We start from the raw sequence: 22,285 nt of genomic DNA, 5'->3' as shown, positions 1-22,285 counted from the left end.
AGGGAAAAAAATGGCACCATATAGATTTTTTTTTTTTTACATTTTTTTTTTTTTTTTTAAATGATATACTGACTTGTATGTCTAGTAAAGTAGTTGGGGTGGTGCTTAACTAAAATCCACACGAGTAAGTAAAAATAAACTGCACTGAAGGTGTGACTTGGAGTGCTCCTAAACACAGTGCTCCTAAATGAAATGTATTTGTCTCACCATGGGATGTCACAACGAAGACCAAAAATAACTGAACATTGTTTGAATTCTATTTATAACTATAAAACACTTTTTTTTTTTTTTTTTTTTTAGTCTAAAGGCAGAGTGGTCAAGGTTCTTGAGGTTAGGCATTTGAAGATGGTTACACAGTCCCACCTTGTCTAAAATTGGCCTTTATCTATTGAGATTAAGACAGAAAATTGCCTTGCTCCCCTCTCTTGCACGCACACAGACTTGTTTTTATTGCGTTGTGAGGAAAATGTGTCCCTATGAGCCATGTTCCAAATGCACCATCAATAGAACAGTCATATGGGTATTTGTAGGAGCAGTTTGTTACCAGAGGTACCACTTGAGATATACACTTTGAGTTTGCTTAAAGTACTGACATGGACTGCATGGTGGGGAAGGTTTCATGTATTTTGACCATCTGAGGACATCCACATTCCTGCATACATAAATAACAATGGTAGGAAAAGGTTTGTGTATTTTGGCTGTCTGAGAACATGCACAGACAGACACTTAGCCCTGGAGGTTACAGCCCTGTTCAACCACTGCATATGATTTCAACAAGTTTGAGCGCTCTTTAAAGCTGTTATGCAGGTCTTAATGTTGAATTTCACCCCTAACCAGTTCCGATCTTTCAGTATGGATGATTCAGTCATGAAGCACACAACAGTTGCGCTTGCTGGGCACCCGGAATGTTTGGATAAACTTCATCATGTGCTTCTCCACAGCTTGGATTTCCTCTCTGTTCCAGGTTTTTTGACGCACTGCTGTACAACCTGAAAGGAAGTATAGCAGTCCATTGCGACCCTGCGAAATACAGAGAAGGCAAAGAACTTTTGCCTAACGAAACTGTGCGCTAAACCTACTTGTGAAAGAGTTGGCTGGTAATAGTCCCGTATTACCAGGTCCCTACACAGTCTTTCTTCTGACCTGGGAAGTGTCGACCGAACACTTGACCACTTGTCCCTCTGTCACTGGGGATTGCTCATCATCCGGTATGTTGCTCTGTAGCTGAAGCGGTTCGGAAAAATAAAAGATATGTAATTGACTAAGGTAAAAGTCAAAAGCATACATCAGATCACAACATGCTGATGTTATGCCCAAGGAAGTCCACCAACTGATCCATTTCTGTGTCATTTAGTTTGAGGACTTTTCATAGAGTGGTAACATGCTTTTGAAGCTTCGTGGAACACCATGTGGGGATGTTTGGCTCCACGCGCTCAGACAAACAGCCGTATGTAATTGGAGCCTCTGAAGTGTCACAAGGCAGCTAGTCTGGCAAATATGTAGACATTTTGGATATCCATTCTGCATTCTACACACTTCTTTGCCATTGCAGCTTGTATGCCTGGTGTCAGCAGGATGGGGACTTTTCTACCTCCCTCTTCCCGGATTATAATGCAAATGAAGTGCCGTCAGAGCTTCCTCTCAACCTTGGAAAGTGCTATGGCCACATCTTCTCAAGAAATACTTCAGATCTCAACGAAGGTAGTCGGCAACATCTCGGAAACTTCCCCTTCCATTCTTTGATTGAACAAGATCACCTGTGCCAGGGTGACTTTTGCAAACAGTGCCCAGTGGTTAAGTGTAGGCTCAGTGGATAGACTACTTGCTGCTTCTCATCGAGGTACAAGTGCATCTTTTTCACATCTTCTGTGAAATGTAAGGGATGAGGCATGTTTCACTTGGCGTTTTCAAGGCAGCCGATGAGATCAACTCGTTCCATCTTGCTTAATGTATCTTCCTGAAGGTGCCTGTGTTTTCAACCACAGCAGTGCGGCTCTCATCATAGTTCGACACTCCACAATGCCCACCATCCTTTGCAGGCGATGCCCGACCTTGAATGCCAGTGAGGGTGTCCTAAATGTACCAGTCTCCTTGTTACAGCCAGCTACATAGCATCTATTACGTGCAGAAAGTTCGATGGGATTGAAAACTCTTCCATCCTCTCCAATGGCGTAGCTCTTTTGGCCTGTAGCAGTAGCCTCCCGTTTCTCTAAGTCTATAACGGATGTACTCGTGCTTGCCAACATCTGAACCGACTCAGTTGAATAGATGTTGCTCCATCTGCATGATGCATTATTTTTGACTGAATAAGATTTCATCTAGGGTCATGACGCTCAAGAGCTTTTTGTTTTTTTTTTGGACGCCCTGGAGCCATCACTGTTTCTGCATAGCGTTTGGCCAGACACTGCATTGTTTGTCAGACACTCTGTTTTAAAATGGCACTTCCAGAAGGTCGAGAACTTATCTCTGGATACCTGCACTTTGCTCCACGGACAGGCAATTGGGCATTACTGCTGGTGTCTGAACTGCTCTCCTCTGAAATGTCAGGGGCATACTCCTCTCCACTGCTACCTGGACTATAGTGTGAGCCACTGGTGGGCTCTGTCAGGTTCCACTATCCCCACTTTATCTTCAACAGCAGACTGATGCAATCATGTCTAGACTCATTTGGTGTATAAAGCCTTCCCGGGAAAGCTGCAGTCACTTCTACTTCCTGCTCCTTCTATATGTGGATGGTATACTTCTAGCAGTGGAATGCAAACATAATGTCCCCTTCACATTGAACAGACGCACACTTTTGATCTGAAAAGTGACTCGCAGGGACATGCCAGATTTTTATGCCAAGCATATCCGCAAGGTCCCCTGCATTCTTTAGCCTGGGGAACCTTTGTTGGGACCTCAGTTTTTGTCCCTAATATGACTAAGGTTACCACAGTGTTTGCGTGTAAACAGGTCAATATCCCCACAAACATATGAATGCAAGTACACAAACTACATGGCCAAAAGTATGTGGACACCGGATCCCCACCATCTATGGGCATTAATATCAAGCCGGTCCCCCCCCTTTGCTGTTATAACTGCATCCACCTTTCTGGGAGGACTTTCCACTAGATTTTGGAACAAGGCTGCAGGGATTTACATCCATTCAGCCACGAGCATTATTCCTCCCCCCACCAAACTTCACGGTTGGCGGTATACTGTCGGGAAGGAAGCATTCTACTAACATCCGCAAAAAAGGATTCAGCCGTCAGACTGCCAGATGGTAAAGTATAATTAATCACTCCATACAACACACTTACACTGCTAGAGTATAATGGTGGTGTGCTTTACACCACTCCAGTCAACATTTGGTATTACTCATGGTGATCTGAGGCCTGTGTTCCAATGCTCGGTATTGGAAACCCAATCCATGAAGTGCTTGACAAACCCTTCTTGTGCTGATGTTTCTTCCAGAGGCAGTTTGGAACTTTGTAGTTAGTGTTGCAACTGAGGACAGATTTTTACACATATGCGCTTCATTACTCGGCAGTCCCATTGTGTACTTTGACAGTCAGAGTCCTAGTAACTCCCACTCTTTGTTTTTTATAAACTTATTGGCAATGACTGTGGCTTAAATGGCCATGTAACGCACTTTGACCCCCTGTATGCTACATATATGAAATTAACTACTAAATTACAGCCAGTTTTTCTAAGTTTCTCGCTCCCCCCACCAACGAAGAGGGGAGCGATTCAGGTTCGGAGCCTACTGGTGGATAGCCCGGTCCTCTGGTGGGCCAGTCCAACCCTGCACAAGACTGCAGCCTCCACTTTGTGTAGTTTTGATGGGTACACTTTCAGCTTTTGGATAGGTCTCGTATTTAATAAATGTTGCCTTTTTCAAAGCAGATGCCATTGTTTTAGACCTTTTTGTGTTAGAACAGGTTTGCTTGGTTTATGGCAATAATACACCACTATGCTTCTCCCATGGCCCCTCCGTTATTTTAGTGTATATGTTGAAGTGCACTTCAGGCCTATGGTTTAATGCTTTTTAATGTATTATTCATGTGCAGAAGACTTTCAAAGATTTTTCTGCTGATTGTGTTCTTTAATGTTCATGTCTGTAGAAAAAAAAATTCTATAGAATATTTTAATTGTAGCAAAATGTGACTGTTTAATGTAATGGATAACTGACTCACTGTATCAGAATATAATCTGTAATGAAAGAAATAAAGATGCTCTCTGCCTGATTTGTTTGAGGACCTTGAAGTAATGTAAGGAGTTGATTGGAATTTTTGCTAAGGGTCAATTTCTTTGATTTATGACGTGATATATTTGTACTTTGTTTTTATGTATAGCTTTTTCTGATCAACTTCTCTTATCTGTGTGTGTGTGTGTGTGTGTGTGTGTATGTATGTGTATATATATGTGTGTATGTGTGTGTGTATATTTATATATGTATATATATATAATATATATATATATATAATGTATGTATGTGTGTATATATATATATATATATATATATATATATATATATATATATATATATATATATATATATATATATATATGTATGTATATGTGTATATCTATATCTATATCATATGCATGCATGCACTGAATATTTATTTTTTTGGTTCCTAGGTAGGCAGCTAGGTAACAGAGGGTAACAGGCTACACCTGGCACAAATAATAATAATAATAAAAAAGTAAATATGCGAATTTGATTGTATTGGGAATTTCAGGTTATTAGTAGAATTACTGGAGCAGATTTTTATATTTTGTATAAAATATTACACAGAACTTAACATAGAATATTCAGTCCTTCACGTCACATTAGTCCCTGCCTTTATTGGAGATTACAATTTAAATTCCTTCACACATGCTCAACTAGAAATGGACTTTTTTTTTATACTATTAGACAATAACCTGAGCCAAGTTATAATTAAACTGGATGGGTGGTATTTGGAGTTAAGTTAGTGAATCGTAACACAACTAATGTCTAAATATTATGGTATTATTCAGGCAGAGTTTGATATATTTTTTTTTTTTATTTCTGCAAACGACATAGATTTCTAGTGTTTCATTAGCTGTCCAAAATACATAAGAACCCTCAGAAAGACCCTTTATTTCAGAGGTATGATCTTTTACACCTTGCCTCTCTAAATATTTAAATTTCATTCTGCAGCCAATAGCATACTCCTGGTTGTCATTTACTAAAGATTCCACTTCTGCCATTAAAGAATTTGAGGCCGTTCCATGGGAACCTCATTATGCGTTGGTAACATGCAACATAAAATCCTTGTATTCAGTAATTTACCACACACAGTGGACTGATGTAAAAACCATAAAACAGCTTTGGTACAATCTCCCTGGGAAGATTACCTTTTTAATGGAATGTATTCAAATTTTAATTACTCATAATGATGAGGAATGGGTTCTACTTGCAACATTCCAGAGTTGCAATGGGAACTTTGGTGGCTGGAAGTTTGGCAAATCTTCACATATTTTATGGGAGCTTTTTTTTTTTTTTTTTTAAATATAGCCCAACGATCCTTTTTAAGCGACCAGATCTGTAAATGGAAACAGTAAATTTGACAATTTGATCTTAATTTGGACTGGCAATTTGGTGGAATTACAAAGTGTCATTAGCTGTTTGTATTGTAGTAATTTTTAACCTTATTTTTACGCCTCTGGTCAGTCAAACATCAATGGTATTTTTAAATCTTCTGGGAGGTCACAATATTTCTCTGCACACCTCCAGGTCTGTGGCATCATTACCTGTACCTGCCTTTGTCATTACCTCTGGATGTATCTGTCACTGTCAAGGCAATCCTTGTATATTTGCCCATCTACCACTCTAGATACCCCCAGAAATATACACTGCTTGTATTCATCAGGTAGAGCAAGTACATGCAAAGACACATGTGCTTGACCTAGTCCTTACAAATATAGAAAAACCTAAGATTTATGGTTCAAATTAGTGTAACTTAACAAGCCATTGTTTTTTTTGTTTTTATTTGCGTCTGTTTTTTGCCTGCACATATACAGATTAATGGGCACACATGGATACACAAATATAGACACTTGCACGCATGCACACACACAAGAGGATAAGCTATTGAAACTACTTGATTTTAAATTCTAAAACAGATACCTTTCTGAGATGAGGTATTTTGGGATGAGGAATACCATTGAAAATGCAATGTGTTACCTCTAGGCACTCACACGATATAGATAGCTATAGAGAGATCCACTGTTGTGGTCACTACACAATTATCTGTTTTCAAGAATGCGAACATTGATTTATTTTTTTTATTTTATTTTTTAAAAATAGATCATCAGTCCATAAAATGCTATATGTTTAGATGTTGACTTACGACATTTATGCATATATAAACAACAAAAAATCAATTAATTGCAAGCCAGACTATAGGAAATTGTTGCACCTGAATATGAAATTATGTCCTCCTGACTGGTTCACTGGTCTTAACCTGCCAATGTCCCATGACATGCAGCCCATGAAAACTGTTGTAGACACACAAGGACTGTGCCAATGTAGATGGGCAACATCCAGGGCCGCAAATGGCCATCCGACCATTCACCTGTGGCCTTTATTTCCTTGCCTTTGTCAGCTTGTTTAAAATGCCTGCTGATGGCTATAAATCTGCGTAGGCTTTTTTGTCATCTGCAGCTGCCCCACCCTGCGGAGGAGGCGGTGGTGGAGTCCTTAGATGCTGCTAGGGCCTTTTACTCTGTAGAGTGGTGGTACTTGTGGGCGATGTTGTTGAAATTCAGGTTTGGACCGGTTTTTATTCAGTGGGTTCGATTGCTGTACTCCTGCCCTACAGCTAGAGTCTGTGTAAATGGCTTCGTGTCCCGTCAGTTTGTTATGGGCAGAGGTACCAGACAGGGGTGTCCTCTGTCCCCCACTATATTTGCCCTGGCCATAGAGCCGTTGGCATGTGTGGTTAGAATGCAGTCAGATATTACTGGATTGAGGATGGGCTGCAGGACTGACAAAATTGCACTTTATGCAGATGATATGCTGCTTTTTTTGTCATATACTGATAAATTGTTGCCAATCCTACTCCGTGTGGTCTCAGTGTTCGGTGGGTACTTGGGGCTTTTGATCAATTGGAATAAATCCAGTGTAACTCCGATTAAGGGTACTTGCACTACGGGTCAAGTTTTGCAGACTCCTCTTAAATAGACCCCGGTATTTAAATATCTTTGTATCTGGATTTCTAGTGATATGGGTCAATATATTCAGCGTAATGTTCAGCCTCAGATTGACTATCTTAAGAGCCGGATTGGGGTATGGAAACAGCTGCCATTGACGGTCACAGGTAGAATTAATCTAGTCAAAATGATAATTCAACCAAAGTTTCTGTATGTTTTGCAGCAGTCACCGATATATATCCCTCATAGTATATTCCGTTACATTGAACGTCTCATGGCTTCTTTGGTGTGGGCAGGCAAGAGAGCAAGAGTTAAGCTTACCACTTTATATCATTCTCGAGGGTCTGGGGCTTGGCTTTGCCGAATCTGCGGCTTTATTATTTTGCCTCCCAGCTGACACATATTGAGGTATGTTTCCGGTTGCGGTTGGGTATAGATTTGCATGATTTTCTAGTCTCTGAGACTGGTTCTAATCATACACTGGTGCAGTTTCTTCTGGCTGGTAGAAAGGTTAGGAGGACCCCCCTTTATTAATACAGGCCATGAAGGTTTGGCGATTGTCATCCCAGATTGGGGGTGGATTGGACTTGGATCCGTGCATGCCACTCTGGGATAATTTGGACTTTGGAGAGTTGATTAGGATGGGAGGGAGCTGGAGCTTGGCGAATCTATAATATAATACATATTGGACAACTGTATGAGAATGGGATATTATATTCATTTGAGCAACTTCAGGGATTATATGAGCTACCTAGGGGTTACTTTTATAGATATTTGCAGTTAAGACATGCTCTGGCCTCGCAGTTTCGGGGAGCTGCCCCGAGCTTCAATGTAGATTCTTTTGAGGGTGCAACTGGCAAGGTTGGGCCAAAGGCAGCAAATTTCATTTTTGTATTCAATATTGGTGGAAGGATCTGGTGTGTGGGGCTTGACGGAGCTGCGATGCAGGTGGGAGGGTGATCTGGGGCGAATTAGTGACAAGGCATGGGATATGGTGTTGTGTAGCCCGAAAGAGATCACTGCATCAGTCAAATTTCGCCAGGTCCAGTTTTTTCTGTTGCACAGAACGTATCTTACCCCTCTTCGGCTTTCTAAGTTTAGTGGGGGTCAGGTGGTTCTGTGTCCTAAGTGTAGGAGTGAGAGGGGACTTTTGGCATATGCTCTGGGAGTGCCCATTAGTCTCATGTTTTTGGGGAGAGGTGGAAGACTGTCTTAAAAGATTGGAGGTGGGAGTAGTTGCCTTGACCCCAAAACTCTGTATATTTGGTTTAGGCTTGAACAAAAAAACCTGTAGACTTATTAGACTGCTTATTAATAGGTTACTTATGTTGGCAAAAGTGGTCATAGCTAGGAAATGGATGGCACCTGAAGGCCCGACTTAGCTGGATTGACCTTGTTAACGATACAGTGGGCCATGAAAGGTTCATGTACACCAGCAGAAACCTAGTGAATAAATAGGAAAGAATATGGTACAGGTGGAGGATATCCCCATATGTCAAGGAAGGATTGAGGGAGGTGGAGCTCTCCTAATGTAATGCTCAGGGCAGACATCCAGCCGCCTACTCTGTTGTTAAAGTCAACGATTTATATTTTGTATTAGTAAAATTGTGCTATTTCATTGTACCCTGAAATTTTGGATGTGCATACCCTGGTTTGAAAATCTGAATGTCAATGCATTCTTTTGATCTTATTATATATGAATACTTGACACTACTTGTATCACTGTGTGGGCTATAGTTGTTGGTTTAGCCTAATGTTATGGGCTTTTATGATAAAAGTGTAAAGAAAAGCTAAAAAAATTCAATAAAATTTTACCTGATTTAAAAAAAAATAAAAAATGCCTGCTGATATGTTGTTGCAGATAGGTGTTCCTTTATTTGGATAAAGGTATTGTTTACTTATTACTGTGTGCCTACTTTAGAATATAGTGGCACAAGTAGCTATATTTGGTATAACAGGTTACCAATAATGATGATGTATACTATAAAATATTGCAACCTTTGACACTTGCTTTCTACTCTGGAAAACAAACTGGAGTTGGTCATGAACATTTAGCATATGGGGTTGTCTTTATTAAAACAGCATGGAAAAAAAGTACAAAAACATTGAGTGCATAATGTACAACTGTGTGAAGTAATCTATTGTGTAGTTCAGTGTTAAAAATGAACACATTATGTTGTACATGTTCCATTTATTGGCAGTTTTGCTTATTTCTTGTTCCCACTCCTAACTGCTTGAGCCTTAGAATATTGTAACATGGATAGTGATGATAAATAGGGACTCCCAGCTGGATAAATTGGACTGTTAATGGAGATCAGGGACATGATGGCGATCTATACAATTTAAACAAGACGGATATGGTGTAGTGTACCTTTCTTTTACTGGTTTTTGTCTTGACATTGTCTCATCTAAGGTAGCAGCAGCGAATGAACAGCAGGTTGTGTTCATTGGATTGTTTGGTTATGATAATATTGTTTAATGAAAAGCCATACATCCATTCAATGCCCAAAGTAGTGTTTGAGACTACCCTGGATACTTTAATTATTTAGTATTTTTTGAAAACTGATGTTTGTGTTTGAAACAAATAACTGTTCAGAGAAGTGGGGCTAATCAGAACACTAATCTTTATCCTATTAATATATAACCTAGAGTGATAGACTATATAGAGAAGTTTGCTAATTACCATTTTTCTTTTTTCTTTTCCTCATGTCACTACTAATTATGTATAATTCTGCACCATTTCACCAGTGTCAAGTGATTACCATAGCAACCAGTCACATGACATGTGTTGTAGTTAGACAGACTTTAATGGCCCACTGAGTTCTGTCTGCACTGTAAGATCTCACCCTCTGCCTTCACATGCTGAGTCTGTGTATGTGACTGCCGACCAGAGAGACTTTAAAAAGGGGATAATGATTTCATATATATGCTTAAAAGGTACTTAAAGGTACTTATTGCTGCTGTAATAGTCTGCTTAATAGTTGTCATAAGACATCACTTGGTCAGATAAGGGAATATCTGTACTTGGTAAGTGAGGATCTAAATTTGCATGTGGCACCATGACATCAACTCGGCAGCTACTGATTGGTCATGTGTTCATTACATGTTTATGCACTCTTGTCTCTATGGAAACGCTTGTAAATAGGCTTGCTCTGAACAGCCAATCAGATGTTTGCTTTCATTTCCTAACATGCGCAACAAAAATAACAGAACATAATTGATATGGGCAACAGTCTTCCTGTGCACTAGATTTTATTTTAGAAACGGTATCTAGTATTAAGCCCACTAGCGTTGGCATAAAAAAAATACAGGTGAAAACACAAATACTATGTAAATGCGCATGTGTTTGGTATCAGCTTTACTATCTGTATACCCAAGGTGGACATGGACTGAATTCATTTCAATGAGGTTACCTGTATGTGCGCTTCATGTAGAGCAGGGTTTCTCCAGTCCTCACGCACTCCTAGCAACTCAGAATTTCTTTAATCCTGCACAAATGGCTTATCTACTTGGTTGGGTTTGTAATCATCCTACCTGTCTCCACAGACAGAAACCCTAAAAACATAAGCTGCTGGGGTGCTTGTAGCGTAAAGAAACCCTGATGTAGAGTCTCCATTTTTGTAGATAGATCAAATTGGGCCATTTGGCTGAAGGAGAATTCCAGACACACCTTTTGTTTTAATTGAACTTTTGATTTGAAACTCGACTCAAAACTTGATGTTGGGGGGTGAAGATAATTTACAATGTTGGGGAGCTCCATTTAAGTCAGTGGTCAATAATTTCATAGACTATTGCAATGGAGTTTCTATGTTTAGTGGACAGCTATATTGTTCATAATGTAGGTTTATAGTGCACATTATTGGGCCGTTACCATGAATGTGGAAAAATAAGGCCCAACCCTAGTTAACCCCTAGTTGGTATGTGACACGCTTTGAGCTCACTGAAATGAAGTTGGGGCAATGTTTAAAGGCCAGTAGGTAACGTCCCTTGTGTATACAAATCCTACAACCCGTGTGCATTTTTTTGCCACTGTTGAATTTCATATTGGAAATAAAAGCTCTCTGCAACACCATTTAACCACCAACACCCAGGTCTGTTGCAAACTGACTACATGGTTCCACTAGCACATCCTGCTTTTTGCCTGCACAGTCCACTTATATTTCTTGAATATTTTGTTGTATTTGTAGCCATGTTGCCACTGCCCCATTCTTATATTCAGGATGATCAGTCAAATTTAGTTGTCACGACCAGTTTTTACATTTCACTAATTTACTTTTCTTTACTCATCATTGGTATTGTGCAGTTACTCATACCATTTTTTGCTTGAGAGCATAATGTTTTTTTGATTGAAGAAGCTTGTTTACTAAAGAGAAAAAAAACCCTGCATAAATTTATACTATAAATCCATATATACCACACTAAACACATTAATATGCGCTTTTTTCTTTAGAACATCAAGTTGCAATTTCTCTTTAAGGGGAAGAGTGATTTGCTTGTCCTTATCTGATATGTTTGACATTTAAGGTCCCTTCTCTTTTCATGTGACCTACCGCCCTACATTTTAGGCTTGTAACTTTGGGCGTGGAGAGTGATCACATGGCATTGGGTGCATGACTGTCATGTTTAAGTTTCTATAACACCCCTAACCTGGTAAAATCTCTGCATTGCTGCACATGCCATTGGTAAATACTTGCAGCACCCACTCGCTGCTTTCTTTTTCTGCCCTGAGCAGCTTCCCCCAAAATCGTTTTACCTTCTAAACTCTCCAGTAGCACCACCTGCTGAATAAACCCTGCTCTGGACGAAGACCTTTGTCGAGGTTGATATACGCAGACAATGACAACCTGTTTTTATGGTTTTCCTATTAACCGAACTACTGTGTCCGTTCATTATAGCAGGTACCCCCTCCATATGTTTCATCTATGCCTGCTTTTTTTCTTTTTATTTCTCTGTATTCTTAAAAATAAAAGGCTGCATACTTAGTATTGCCAGGTCCATTCACTTGTACGTATCTGAAAAGCAAATGAAAAATAACTTTGGATTTTATGGTAACTCAATTGTGGTGGTTTATTTATTGTAAAATTGTACTTTTGTGTAGATGGACTTTGTCACAGTTTTAAGGATAAAAAGTACTGCATTCTGAAGCAGAATGCTGGATTGCTTTCACTAGCTACCGTCTTACAATGCAAATTTCTTTTATTCAGTAAGCAAATCCCGTAGCTAGGATTTCCCATTCCCTGAGTACTTTTTTTATAGGAACAGAATACAAAAAACTTACTTTGAAAAGACTTTTCTGATAAACCACCCATAGCAGACAGAATTCATTCACTTTTATGTTCTGCAGAAATTCAGCCGCTACTACCACCACCAATATGTAATGTGCTCAGAGATAGTGAGATACCTCTACAGAAACACATTTTAATTAATGTCCATCCAGACAGCAATTGTACTGTGAACACACTAGGCTGGATTCCTCTGTTCTCTTCCTCTCTCTTTCTCTCCAACTCTATTAGGATTTGTCTGCATATTTTAATGATTTTCTTTTAAACTGCAGTAATAGGGCTTATGCACAGTGGGAAATTGATTAATTTGGTTTCAGCAGCCACCTGCTTTTTAAATTGCATGCGACTAAAACTCTGCTCGTGACAGAGTACAATAGAAAATTAGTTTGGACTGTGGGTGGGCTGTGAAACAAAAAGAATTTACTTCAAATTGCTCAACCCAGTCAACATGGATTGACAGAATTCTGTACAGAGCAAAGGGGGAAAAGGCTGCTCTCTGTTCAGTAGAACTCCAGAAGTTGGCATTTCCATGAAGCTGCCAATAGGTTGCAACATTTTGTACTTGTTACTAGTTGCCTGCTATGTAAGATCATTGATTGGTTGACAATGCTTGTAGTGGTGCACGGCAAACCAGACGTAAAGAGCTGTAAAAAAAAAAAAATAATTCTGGCTGAGTTGATTGGCATGTTCTTATGGAGCCTTTCTGCTTCCGATTGTTTGACTATAGATCAAGTTGGCAGACATTATAGGTCATTAATATCAAATGGATGTTCTGTGGCTATATATCCAATGTTACTTTGATATACCTGGTGACTAAAGATGGCCACAAGAACACAGATATCAAAGTGTTGGTCCATTGCTTCAACTCATGAAATATGCTATGATAGGGCTTGCTTTCTCTGGTATTGACCCCAACACCAACTAGGGGGTTGCTGAAGTGGTTATTGAAATAAAGCTGCTGTTTTTGCATACATGCCTCTGAGCCCCACACCAACATTGTTGTGTAATTAGTTCACAAAGCACCTTGCCAATTTGAATCTGGCTGCATTAATTTGCAATATATGGCACATTACCTCATGTATCAAACTACCATTTTCCTATACTTTGTAAGCTTTGGAGCAGTGCCCTCTCACCCGTTTGCTTTTTAATACCCAGTTTTGTTTTTTTTTTTACTGTATTTTGTTCCAAATTGTAAAGACCTGAGTCTTATTGGGCGTTATAGAGAAATGCATGGGAGAAGTCTTGTAGGTGGGAGTGAGAGGTGGTTACCAGAGATGTGGCGAGGTGCAGGCCAGATGTAGATTTAACAGGGCAAGATGGATAGTCTATTATGACATCTGAGATTGGGGATGGCATTGTATGTTGGTGTGTAATTTGAATTGGATTATTTAAGACGTGGGAAGTCCAGTGTAGAGATTTACACAGTGATGCTGTAAGAGGTCAGACTTGCTGCAGAATTTAAATTGGATTGAAGCTGGGATAGATAGATAGATGAGGGGAATACCAGATAAGAGGAAGTTGCAGTAGTCAAGGCCGGAGATGACTGTACGGATTAGAGTTTTGGTATCATCTTGGGTAAGAAAAGGGTGTAAATATAAATAGTTGTTAATAACCACACACTGCAAGGAAATCCCTCACTCTGTCTAGCTTCTCCTATTGACCAGTGCTAACTTATACAGCCCTGTGGGCACATAAATCCATTCACGTCCCCTCGGGACCAGTTGCAAATATCCAAAAGTAGGCATGGTATGTTGCCAAAGAGCATTTCTGCTGTGATTTTACATTTTTGCCCTTTGTAAATGACGCTTACTGAAGAGTTCTGGCAGTTGGGCTCCACAACTTTGGATTTGCTGAATTTAAGGGGCAAACCTTGGTTCGCATTTTGGGTGTTGTGATGTTATAGTTATGAATACTTTATTGAATGCGTCATTCTATGTTGTATGTATGTGCTTCAGTCAAGCAAAGCGCATATTTCAACTGTGGTTAAGAATAGCTGCACAAGGCATTTGTTGTGCATACTGCCTCTTAATAAGTAGTTAATTGATTATATGTTCCAGGGTTCACTAAGGCTACCATATATTATGTACAAGTGCGCTTCTTTACCATCTGTTTCATGGCATTTGTATGATGATCCTTTCAATGTAGTGTTGTGTAATATGTTGTTGCTTCCTAAATAAAGGATGAGTTGAAACAAGACAGAAAAAAAACCTCAGGGATATTCTTTCAGTAATGACTTATTATATTTAAACTTGTGCAAATATATTAGAAACTGGATAAAGTCCAACTCAATCTCTGCTCTGCATAACTGCTCCTACACTCAGGGTCTGATACCAGTGAGACATTCTTAGAAAGCAGTGTGTGTGTGCACCATTAATGCAGTAGCTGCTTGCATTATTCTGCTTTCTCGTTGAAAACCTATAAATCTCTTGGAGCATACTGACATTGTAAAGTAACACATAATGACATCTATGGTAGATGATCTGCCCAAAGGTCCTAGTTTACCCGTTTATCACAATATGTTTAAGATTTCCCTGAAAGCCTTCCACAGCCTGAGCGTGTTGATGCTCAGTCAAGCCAAACAGCACTAAAACAGAAATTAACACATACTTTATTCTTCTGCAAACTGAATCTGACACTTCCTTATGATTCGGTTGTTAGTAAATTAGTAAGCGGGGACCTTGAACAGAAGAAACAGCTTTATTGAATTAACTTTCTGCCTACTGAGCAAGGGCATCTTTATTTGATATTGTTTTAGTAACGTTTTACTTTTTATCAAATTAATATTTCATTAACCCAATTTATTTGCTCTTGTAGTAGTGCTGTAAAAATGTACAGGTATTTAGTAAAACATAGTTAAAGTGGAGCATCACCTACAGAGAATTCTGTTGTCCACCTAGATTTGTGTCATGAAGATTTGGGGCCAATTTGATATAAATTGGCAAACGCTGTTAGAATTGTATTTATGGTTAGCCAAAATAAAAAATATAATTCTCTGATTTTATTACACTGTGTAATAGATTGGTTGACCCGTCTGATTATGTATCACTGGTTTGGTTATTGTGGTGAGGAAAGGGGCAGGATTGGAATTGATCGTGTATTAGCAAGATTCATATTCATGGAGGAATAGCTGGATTTCTCTGAGCACTGGGTGTGAGAAACCCTGCTCTAAAGGACCCCTTACACTGCAGGTTTTACAGGTGACCAGGGATATACCACCTGTGGATGTGTTACAATGTGTCAGTCTGTAATGAATACACCTGTGCTAAAGCAAGGAGATATGGAAAACATGTACTGTTAGATCCTGAGGACCAGGTTTAAGAAACACTGGTCTAGAGGTCCAGGCAGGTCAGGTAACTAGTCACTTGTGGGCCCCACAGCAAAAATTTGATAAGGGCCCACATGAACTGCCTTGTGGTGAAAACCTTGCATGAATATAGGTATTTGACAGGATAGGCAGGCCTCATAGCAGCTGCACACTTTGCACCTATGGTTGTTACGCCCACTCATGTCATCCCCACTACTAACAACATGGAGATGTTTGTTCTCCAGGTAAATATGTTAAAGATAGTGCCTGAAACAGAGGTTTTTTCTTTCTTTGGTTTTTTTGTCTCCCTCCTTTTTAAACGATTACAGAAAAATATCAAACCAGTTCCTATAGGCAGCCACATTTATTTCAAGTGTCACTAGATACCTTCTATTTAAGTGGAATGTGCCTTCATTAATATATTCCCATAATGGAACAGTCTAAAAGAAAGTGTTTCGTAAGTTTTTAAATAGGCTACATACCAAGTACAGGATTGGCCAGTCGCAGGTATTTTTAAACTAAAAATGGCATAACAATTTTTCTCTAAAGTTCATTGTAATTATGGAAAAATACAAAGTTTAGTTGATTTTTTTTTTTTTTTTTTTTTTCTATTACAGATTGTTTATGTTCTTTACTTAGAAATTATGTGCACTTCTATCCACGTGTACCCACCATGGGAACAATAATTAGATCTTGGTTCTGAATATTACACTGCTGCTTCCTGAGTTCCATTTCAGGACAGTTACACACAGTACTTAGTTTTAGACAGATTAGTCTTATTAATTCAGTGAATGCAGCATAATAAACGAAAATTGCTCATATGTGAAAATCTGAGAATATAATTACTTATACACTAAATCAACTAAATGACTTATCCCAAAATAGAGTAATGGAACATGAACACCTCTTGATGCATAGTAGTCAAATTGGTGGTGTATTTCCAAACATACCTTGGTATGATGTTTGCTTCCACATGGAAATTGGTTTTCATGAATTGTAGACAATCATGTTTATATTTAAATGTGTATATTGGATTGTACGCAAGGGAGGGCTGGCAAACTTTATCCTGGGGGGCAAGCCTGGCAGCCTATTGGGAGCATTTTGATGGGAAAAAGATTCAGATGACCCAGCCCAGGGTAGCCCACTATGGGATCGGCCTGGGGGGCAGATGTCCCCCTGCCCTTGATTGTACTGTTCACCTGTAATCAGTGGTCAAAGGGGGCGGGGGGTGTTTGTGGTTGTGCCATACTCCCCCCTTCTCCTGCTGCCTTCTTTGTAAATCTGTCAAATTCCGTTCACTTACTCATTTAAATTTTTTATGCCGCCACTTCTAAATTTCCACGATGACCACTGCCGGTAATGATCTAAAATTTCACAATATTTTACCATAATTAGAACTATATTAAAAAAAAGAAATACACTATAACACATTGATACATGGCTTAAATTTCCATGTGGTTTAAAATCTAGGAAGCATGGATAAATGTCATTGGTTGATGCATTGCACTTAGGTTGTGAAGGATAAGCCACAGAAGGATGGAGAGTTAACATGAAATTTTAAGGGTGGTTTACGATGCCTCTGCACAAATATCCTTTTCAAAGTACATACACATGCAGTTTGCAGCATGTGATCCTTTTACATTAACCATGTACTGTATGTTGAGCAATGAACAGCATACTGTGATAAGATATTTTAAGTAATGCACATAGAATGTGTTTGTGTCTCTGGTGTCTTCCCATATGAAATGAACCATACTCTCAATGTTTCTGTGGACACTAGTTTAATTGAAATATCATTAGTCACTTTCCCAGTCCATTTTAAGAAGAGGCTTTTTAATACAATTGTGATCTCCTGGTGCAGTGTTTATGCTTCTTCATGGGCCGCATGATAGTTTTGTCTCAAAATACTGTTTGTTAACCTAAATATATATTCTAGCCCATATTGAGGAGAATGCACTTAAAGAATTGTTGGTGACCGTCTTCATATTTGTGCAGAACATTGTCCTATTAGTGTGTGCAGGGAACGGTTTGCTATATTTTTCACAGGTAAAGAAATGGTAGCTGCAGCTGAGTATGCTGGCGGTTATAGTTGGTGGCTGTTGTTGTTCCTTGGCTGGCTTTCAGTAAGCATAATACTGTACTGTATATTCCTTTTCATGTAAAGCTTTAGAAATACAGCCGTAAAACCCAGAAACGGTTGTATGATATGATGCTGGTATACAGTACTGTAGTTGCTTTAAATCCAGTTTGTGAATGGCAGAACATCACATCTCCTGTTCTTAGTGTACGATATTGTACATGTAGGTTATGCTCACATCAGGTATGCTTCAGTGTTTGGATTAAAGTGATTTATATTTTCCAAGGTTTTCAGCCCTTTATGGCCTTCCTTACATTGTCAATATGTAATCTTCCTTTTTGAAATGACAGCACAGGCTTTGATCAAGCAAGACACACTGATCTATAGTGGGGTACTGTATGCTTATAGGGCCCAAATACATCTTTTTTTTACTTTTTGTATAGATGATATTGTTCAGAGTACTCATCATTTTGAAAGCAATCTCTTGGCGTAAACTTATATTTGATTAGTACAATGTTTTTTCTATTTCATTTATTGCCCTGTACTCCTAGTAGTGTCTGTTCATTGCGTTAGACTTCATAGGTTGGAATCAATTAATCAAAATTTTAATAAAATTGCTAAAACTGAAATGCCCAATTCTATTGAAACCATTAAAGAAACAATAACAAACTGGTAAGTATCCTAAATCAGCCATTATACAGTGACTGTTTGCAAATTGTAGAGCAGGCCTTTGCTCCAATAGTTTGAGCGCGCTTCTTGGTTCTATTAAGGGAGCATTTTCAATAGCTGAACCAGGAATTCCAATCAAGCAGCCTGTTGTAGTCATCTGTAAAGGTTTCTCTGCATGCTGCCTTGACTATTTTATGTATTAATTCAGTGCTACACTAGTTATGCATTATTTTATTTTTTTGTGTTTGGTATACCAACTTAAAGGAACATCATTCAGGCGTTATGTAGCACACAATCATGCTTGACCTTTAGCCACTGCACTAACTGACTGTATAAAGTAAACAGAGCGCCTGCCAGTGTGTACTACTGTAGGTGTAGGGTTTGCAGCATCGGCAATGCCATCCTATTACCCCCAGCCCACCTTCCCCCTCGAGTTCCCTGCTTGTTACTCCCCCGAACAGACTGATTTGCCTTCATTTCCTATGAGTTTCTACCTCCTGTAACTGGAATCCAGACTTTTGTGGTTTATAAATACCCCTCTTCACAGAACTGAAAATAAAATGGAATAAGCTTTGTGGTGCTGCTAAAATGTATTGTGAAAACTTTACAGAAAACATTGCTTATGTTTGTTATTACTATTTTTGCCATTACATTATTAGAGACACTTAATCCAAAATGTCTGGTGCATTTAAAGTGTGGATTAACTACAAAGGTGTGTGAATTTCGTCTTATAAATTCTATTTGTTTTTCTGCAAAGCTTCTAACAACATTCACTCAATTTCAATGAATACATTTCGTCCACATTGTGGGAACATGTTTGATTTTGCTGTGAATTCTGCTTTTGCAGGAGGGGATAATGTTTTTCACTTGGCAATAAATCTAGCCCAAAATGTCCTAATTGTTACAATCCTATTGCATTTTTCACCAAAACTGGTATTGCATGCTAAAATCAATGGGTGTTTTGTGCACATTTATTCCACTGTTTGATTTATTTTTTTATCCTCCATATCTGTGTTTTATTTCAGTTCTGTTGTTGTTTCGCCCCCACCTCTCCCTCTGTGTCTCTTCGATCTATAGTAACTATGGCTTTGAAGTGAAAAGATAAACAGAGCTCAGGGGGTAATATGCAACGCCAAGCTCATGATGAGATTTACATTTCAAAGTGCTGTGTGGTCACACTTAGCATCTCAGCAAAATTGTAATATTTACCTATTGAAAATCCGTTCTAATGTGGACCACCATTTCCAGAGGGTTTTCTTTTTTCTTTTTGCTTTGTTCACTGTTGGCAGAGACCATTGGGTAACCTAATCTCCACATTTCTTTTCTCATCTCTTAGTTTGCATGCCTGAGGGACTAGTGATGCTCTACACAGAGTGAAGGCCAGAAACTGTCTGAAGTCAGCACTAGACAAACTCTGCAAGATCAAGGCAACTTCGGACCGATGGGATTTCTGCTGGAAAAGGATAATACTGCACCATCTTTATAATATCTGGCTTTCCGCTTCAGTCTTGTATTTACCATCATGGCGACATATTTTTGGTTGGATGGGTAAACTGTGTTAAACCCTTTTCTACTAACAAACTTTGCATTGCCCTATCCCACCAGCCATTTGGGTCTTGTGATAACTGTAATTGGATGAATGGAGACACAGTAAACAATGGACTCTGACTAAAATGGAAGTCACCTGACAGTTTCCTGCCCATCCGTTATCTCTGGGAAGGACAGGCTAAATTTGGACATATACCTTTGCTGGAAAAGCAGTATGCAGGAAGCTGGTTTTCAGGCCACAAATGCTTTCACAGGTAATAGTCTATATCTTTTGGATGGGGTTGAATTTAAAGCTGAAATGGGTTACTTTGCCAACAGTAGATTTGTACCTATTAAACCATATGTATATTTTTAAATCGGTGGGAATAATTCAGATAATGTTCACTACTTTTCACATCAATCCTTCTAAATACTTCCAAGCCTTTTTTAAAAAAAATTATTTTTCACAATTAATGGTCCAAAAAACTGTGTGTGTGCGCAAATGGGCCTCAGTCTGTCGTCTTAGCGCCTGTGTAAGTGCATGACCACATTCTGCTTTTGGGAACTGACGCTGTATAATCGCCCTGTGGTACTTTTACAAATATTCATGGAAATGTGCATAGGGTGGAAAGCCTTGCCTAGTACATCTTTAGGACCTACTCATTCAATAATTTAAATCCTGGTTGATCCTCATATGTTCTAATAATCTACCTATTTTCCCATGTCTGTCTACTGTCTGACTGCCTCGTGCTTCCTGTCATGTCTTTTCCTGCAGGCTGTGGTAGTCCCTATAGCATTACTCGCACTCATTGGTGCTATGTATCTATCTGTATTACCACATCTATTTGTTACTTGCTTCTGTATCCGACACTACAGAATCTGTGGTGCCTTATAAATAAAAAAAGACAGGCTCGATGCCCTTCACTTCATTATTATTAAGTACATCTGTCACACTCTTACAACTGAATGTCTATACATTAGCAATAAATATAAAAGTACATTCTTTGTGGGGAGAAAATGTCACTGCAATGTTAGTTGTGAAATTTTTTTTTTGTTGTATAAATACAATACACTTTTTTTTAATGAAAAATATCCACCTAATTTGGTATATATTTAATTATATTGGCTAGACTGACACTTTTTTTTTTTTGTTTTTTTTGTTTTTGACTTATTGGTTATCCTGCTTTTAATTGTCGGATGGATGGTATTGTGTAAAATTGCTAAATCTCACTGCAAAAGGACAGTTGGCTTTGAAAGATGGAAGGGGAGTGAATTTATAATAATGAAGTTGGACAGCCTTCACATAGTGTCTGATTTTTTTTTTTTGCCCATTCATGTAATATCTATATTCTGCAGTACTGTGCAGCAACCTAGTTTATTTTACACTGTTGATAAAGTTACAGATGGCTGCTCAATAAGGACACACCTCATTGAGTATTGGGAGTAAAAATGATTATAATTGTAATGTTGCTACTTGGGTACCGCTCTGATACAGTTAGAATACCAAGTGGCCAGTTGGATTGGTTTAAAAAGTTGAATTATATTTACCTTCTTTTGAAGGGTGGTGGTATTTTGACATAATTGGTAAGTTTGGATGTCATCACTTCTATGTATATTGGGAACAATTGTGTATTATAGGGCATAATATACCCATCTAGTGTAATTTTATGAATGTTAGAAGGCACCTTAGTTGTCTGTGACCAGTATAAAAAACTGCAGCCTTAGTGACTTCTATTTTTTTATCATGTTTTATTGTGTAATTTGTGTCCTGCATAAATTACTAGTGGTTGAACTATGTATATTGGCAGGTAACCACATACCTTGCAATGGACAGGAAATGTTTTCTTCAAAAATTGTATGGTAAGCAACCCAACTGCACAAAAAAAATACACAGCCTGCATTCATTATTTCTCTTTTTTTCCGATTTGTGTGACCCCAGACATTGGTGTATTATAGCAGCAAGGACACTTTAAATTTAATTAGCTGTAACTTCTCCCCTTCCTTCTCCGTACCCCGGGCCTGCCGGAGCAATAACCATTTTTGTTTTTTAAAGTGCCCTTAGAGCGGGACCTTTTAACAGCTGCTATTGCAGACCCGACCATGCAAGTGAAATGTCAGGTGTTAGGAGCAACAATGCATTGCACAGAACGGACAGCTGTGCAATGCAGAAGCAGGGAGTGGAGGTGCAGAGATGTGCCTCCGATGCTGCCTCCCTACTCCCAGTGATGGATAACTCTGGGGGAACCAGTCATTGCTGTTGCAAGT

At 38.9% G+C, this 22,285-nt stretch overlaps 1 protein-coding gene across 3 annotated transcripts in view; it reads left to right on the top strand.

The window, feature by feature from the left end:
- Positions 1-22,285, top strand: part of LDLRAD4 (low density lipoprotein receptor class A domain containing 4) — a 262,336-nt gene that overhangs the window by 79,822 nt on the left and 160,229 nt on the right. For all 3 annotated transcript variants that reach the window (XM_075213262.1, XM_075213260.1, XM_075213261.1), the window contains one exon: positions 19,830-20,295. In XM_075213262.1, the coding sequence (XP_075069363.1) occupies positions 20,256-20,295 (40 nt within the window). In that variant the 5' untranslated portion in view covers positions 19,830-20,255. The remainder of the gene's footprint in view (positions 1-19,829; positions 20,296-22,285) is intronic.

Source organism: Mixophyes fleayi, chromosome 5 (genome assembly GCF_038048845.1).
Source record: "Mixophyes fleayi isolate aMixFle1 chromosome 5, aMixFle1.hap1, whole genome shotgun sequence".
In the NCBI taxonomy this organism is placed as follows: Eukaryota; Metazoa; Chordata; class Amphibia; order Anura; family Limnodynastidae; genus Mixophyes; species Mixophyes fleayi.
Note: the sequence above shows the minus strand (reverse complement) of the source record. Positions and strands in the feature narration are given on the sequence as shown.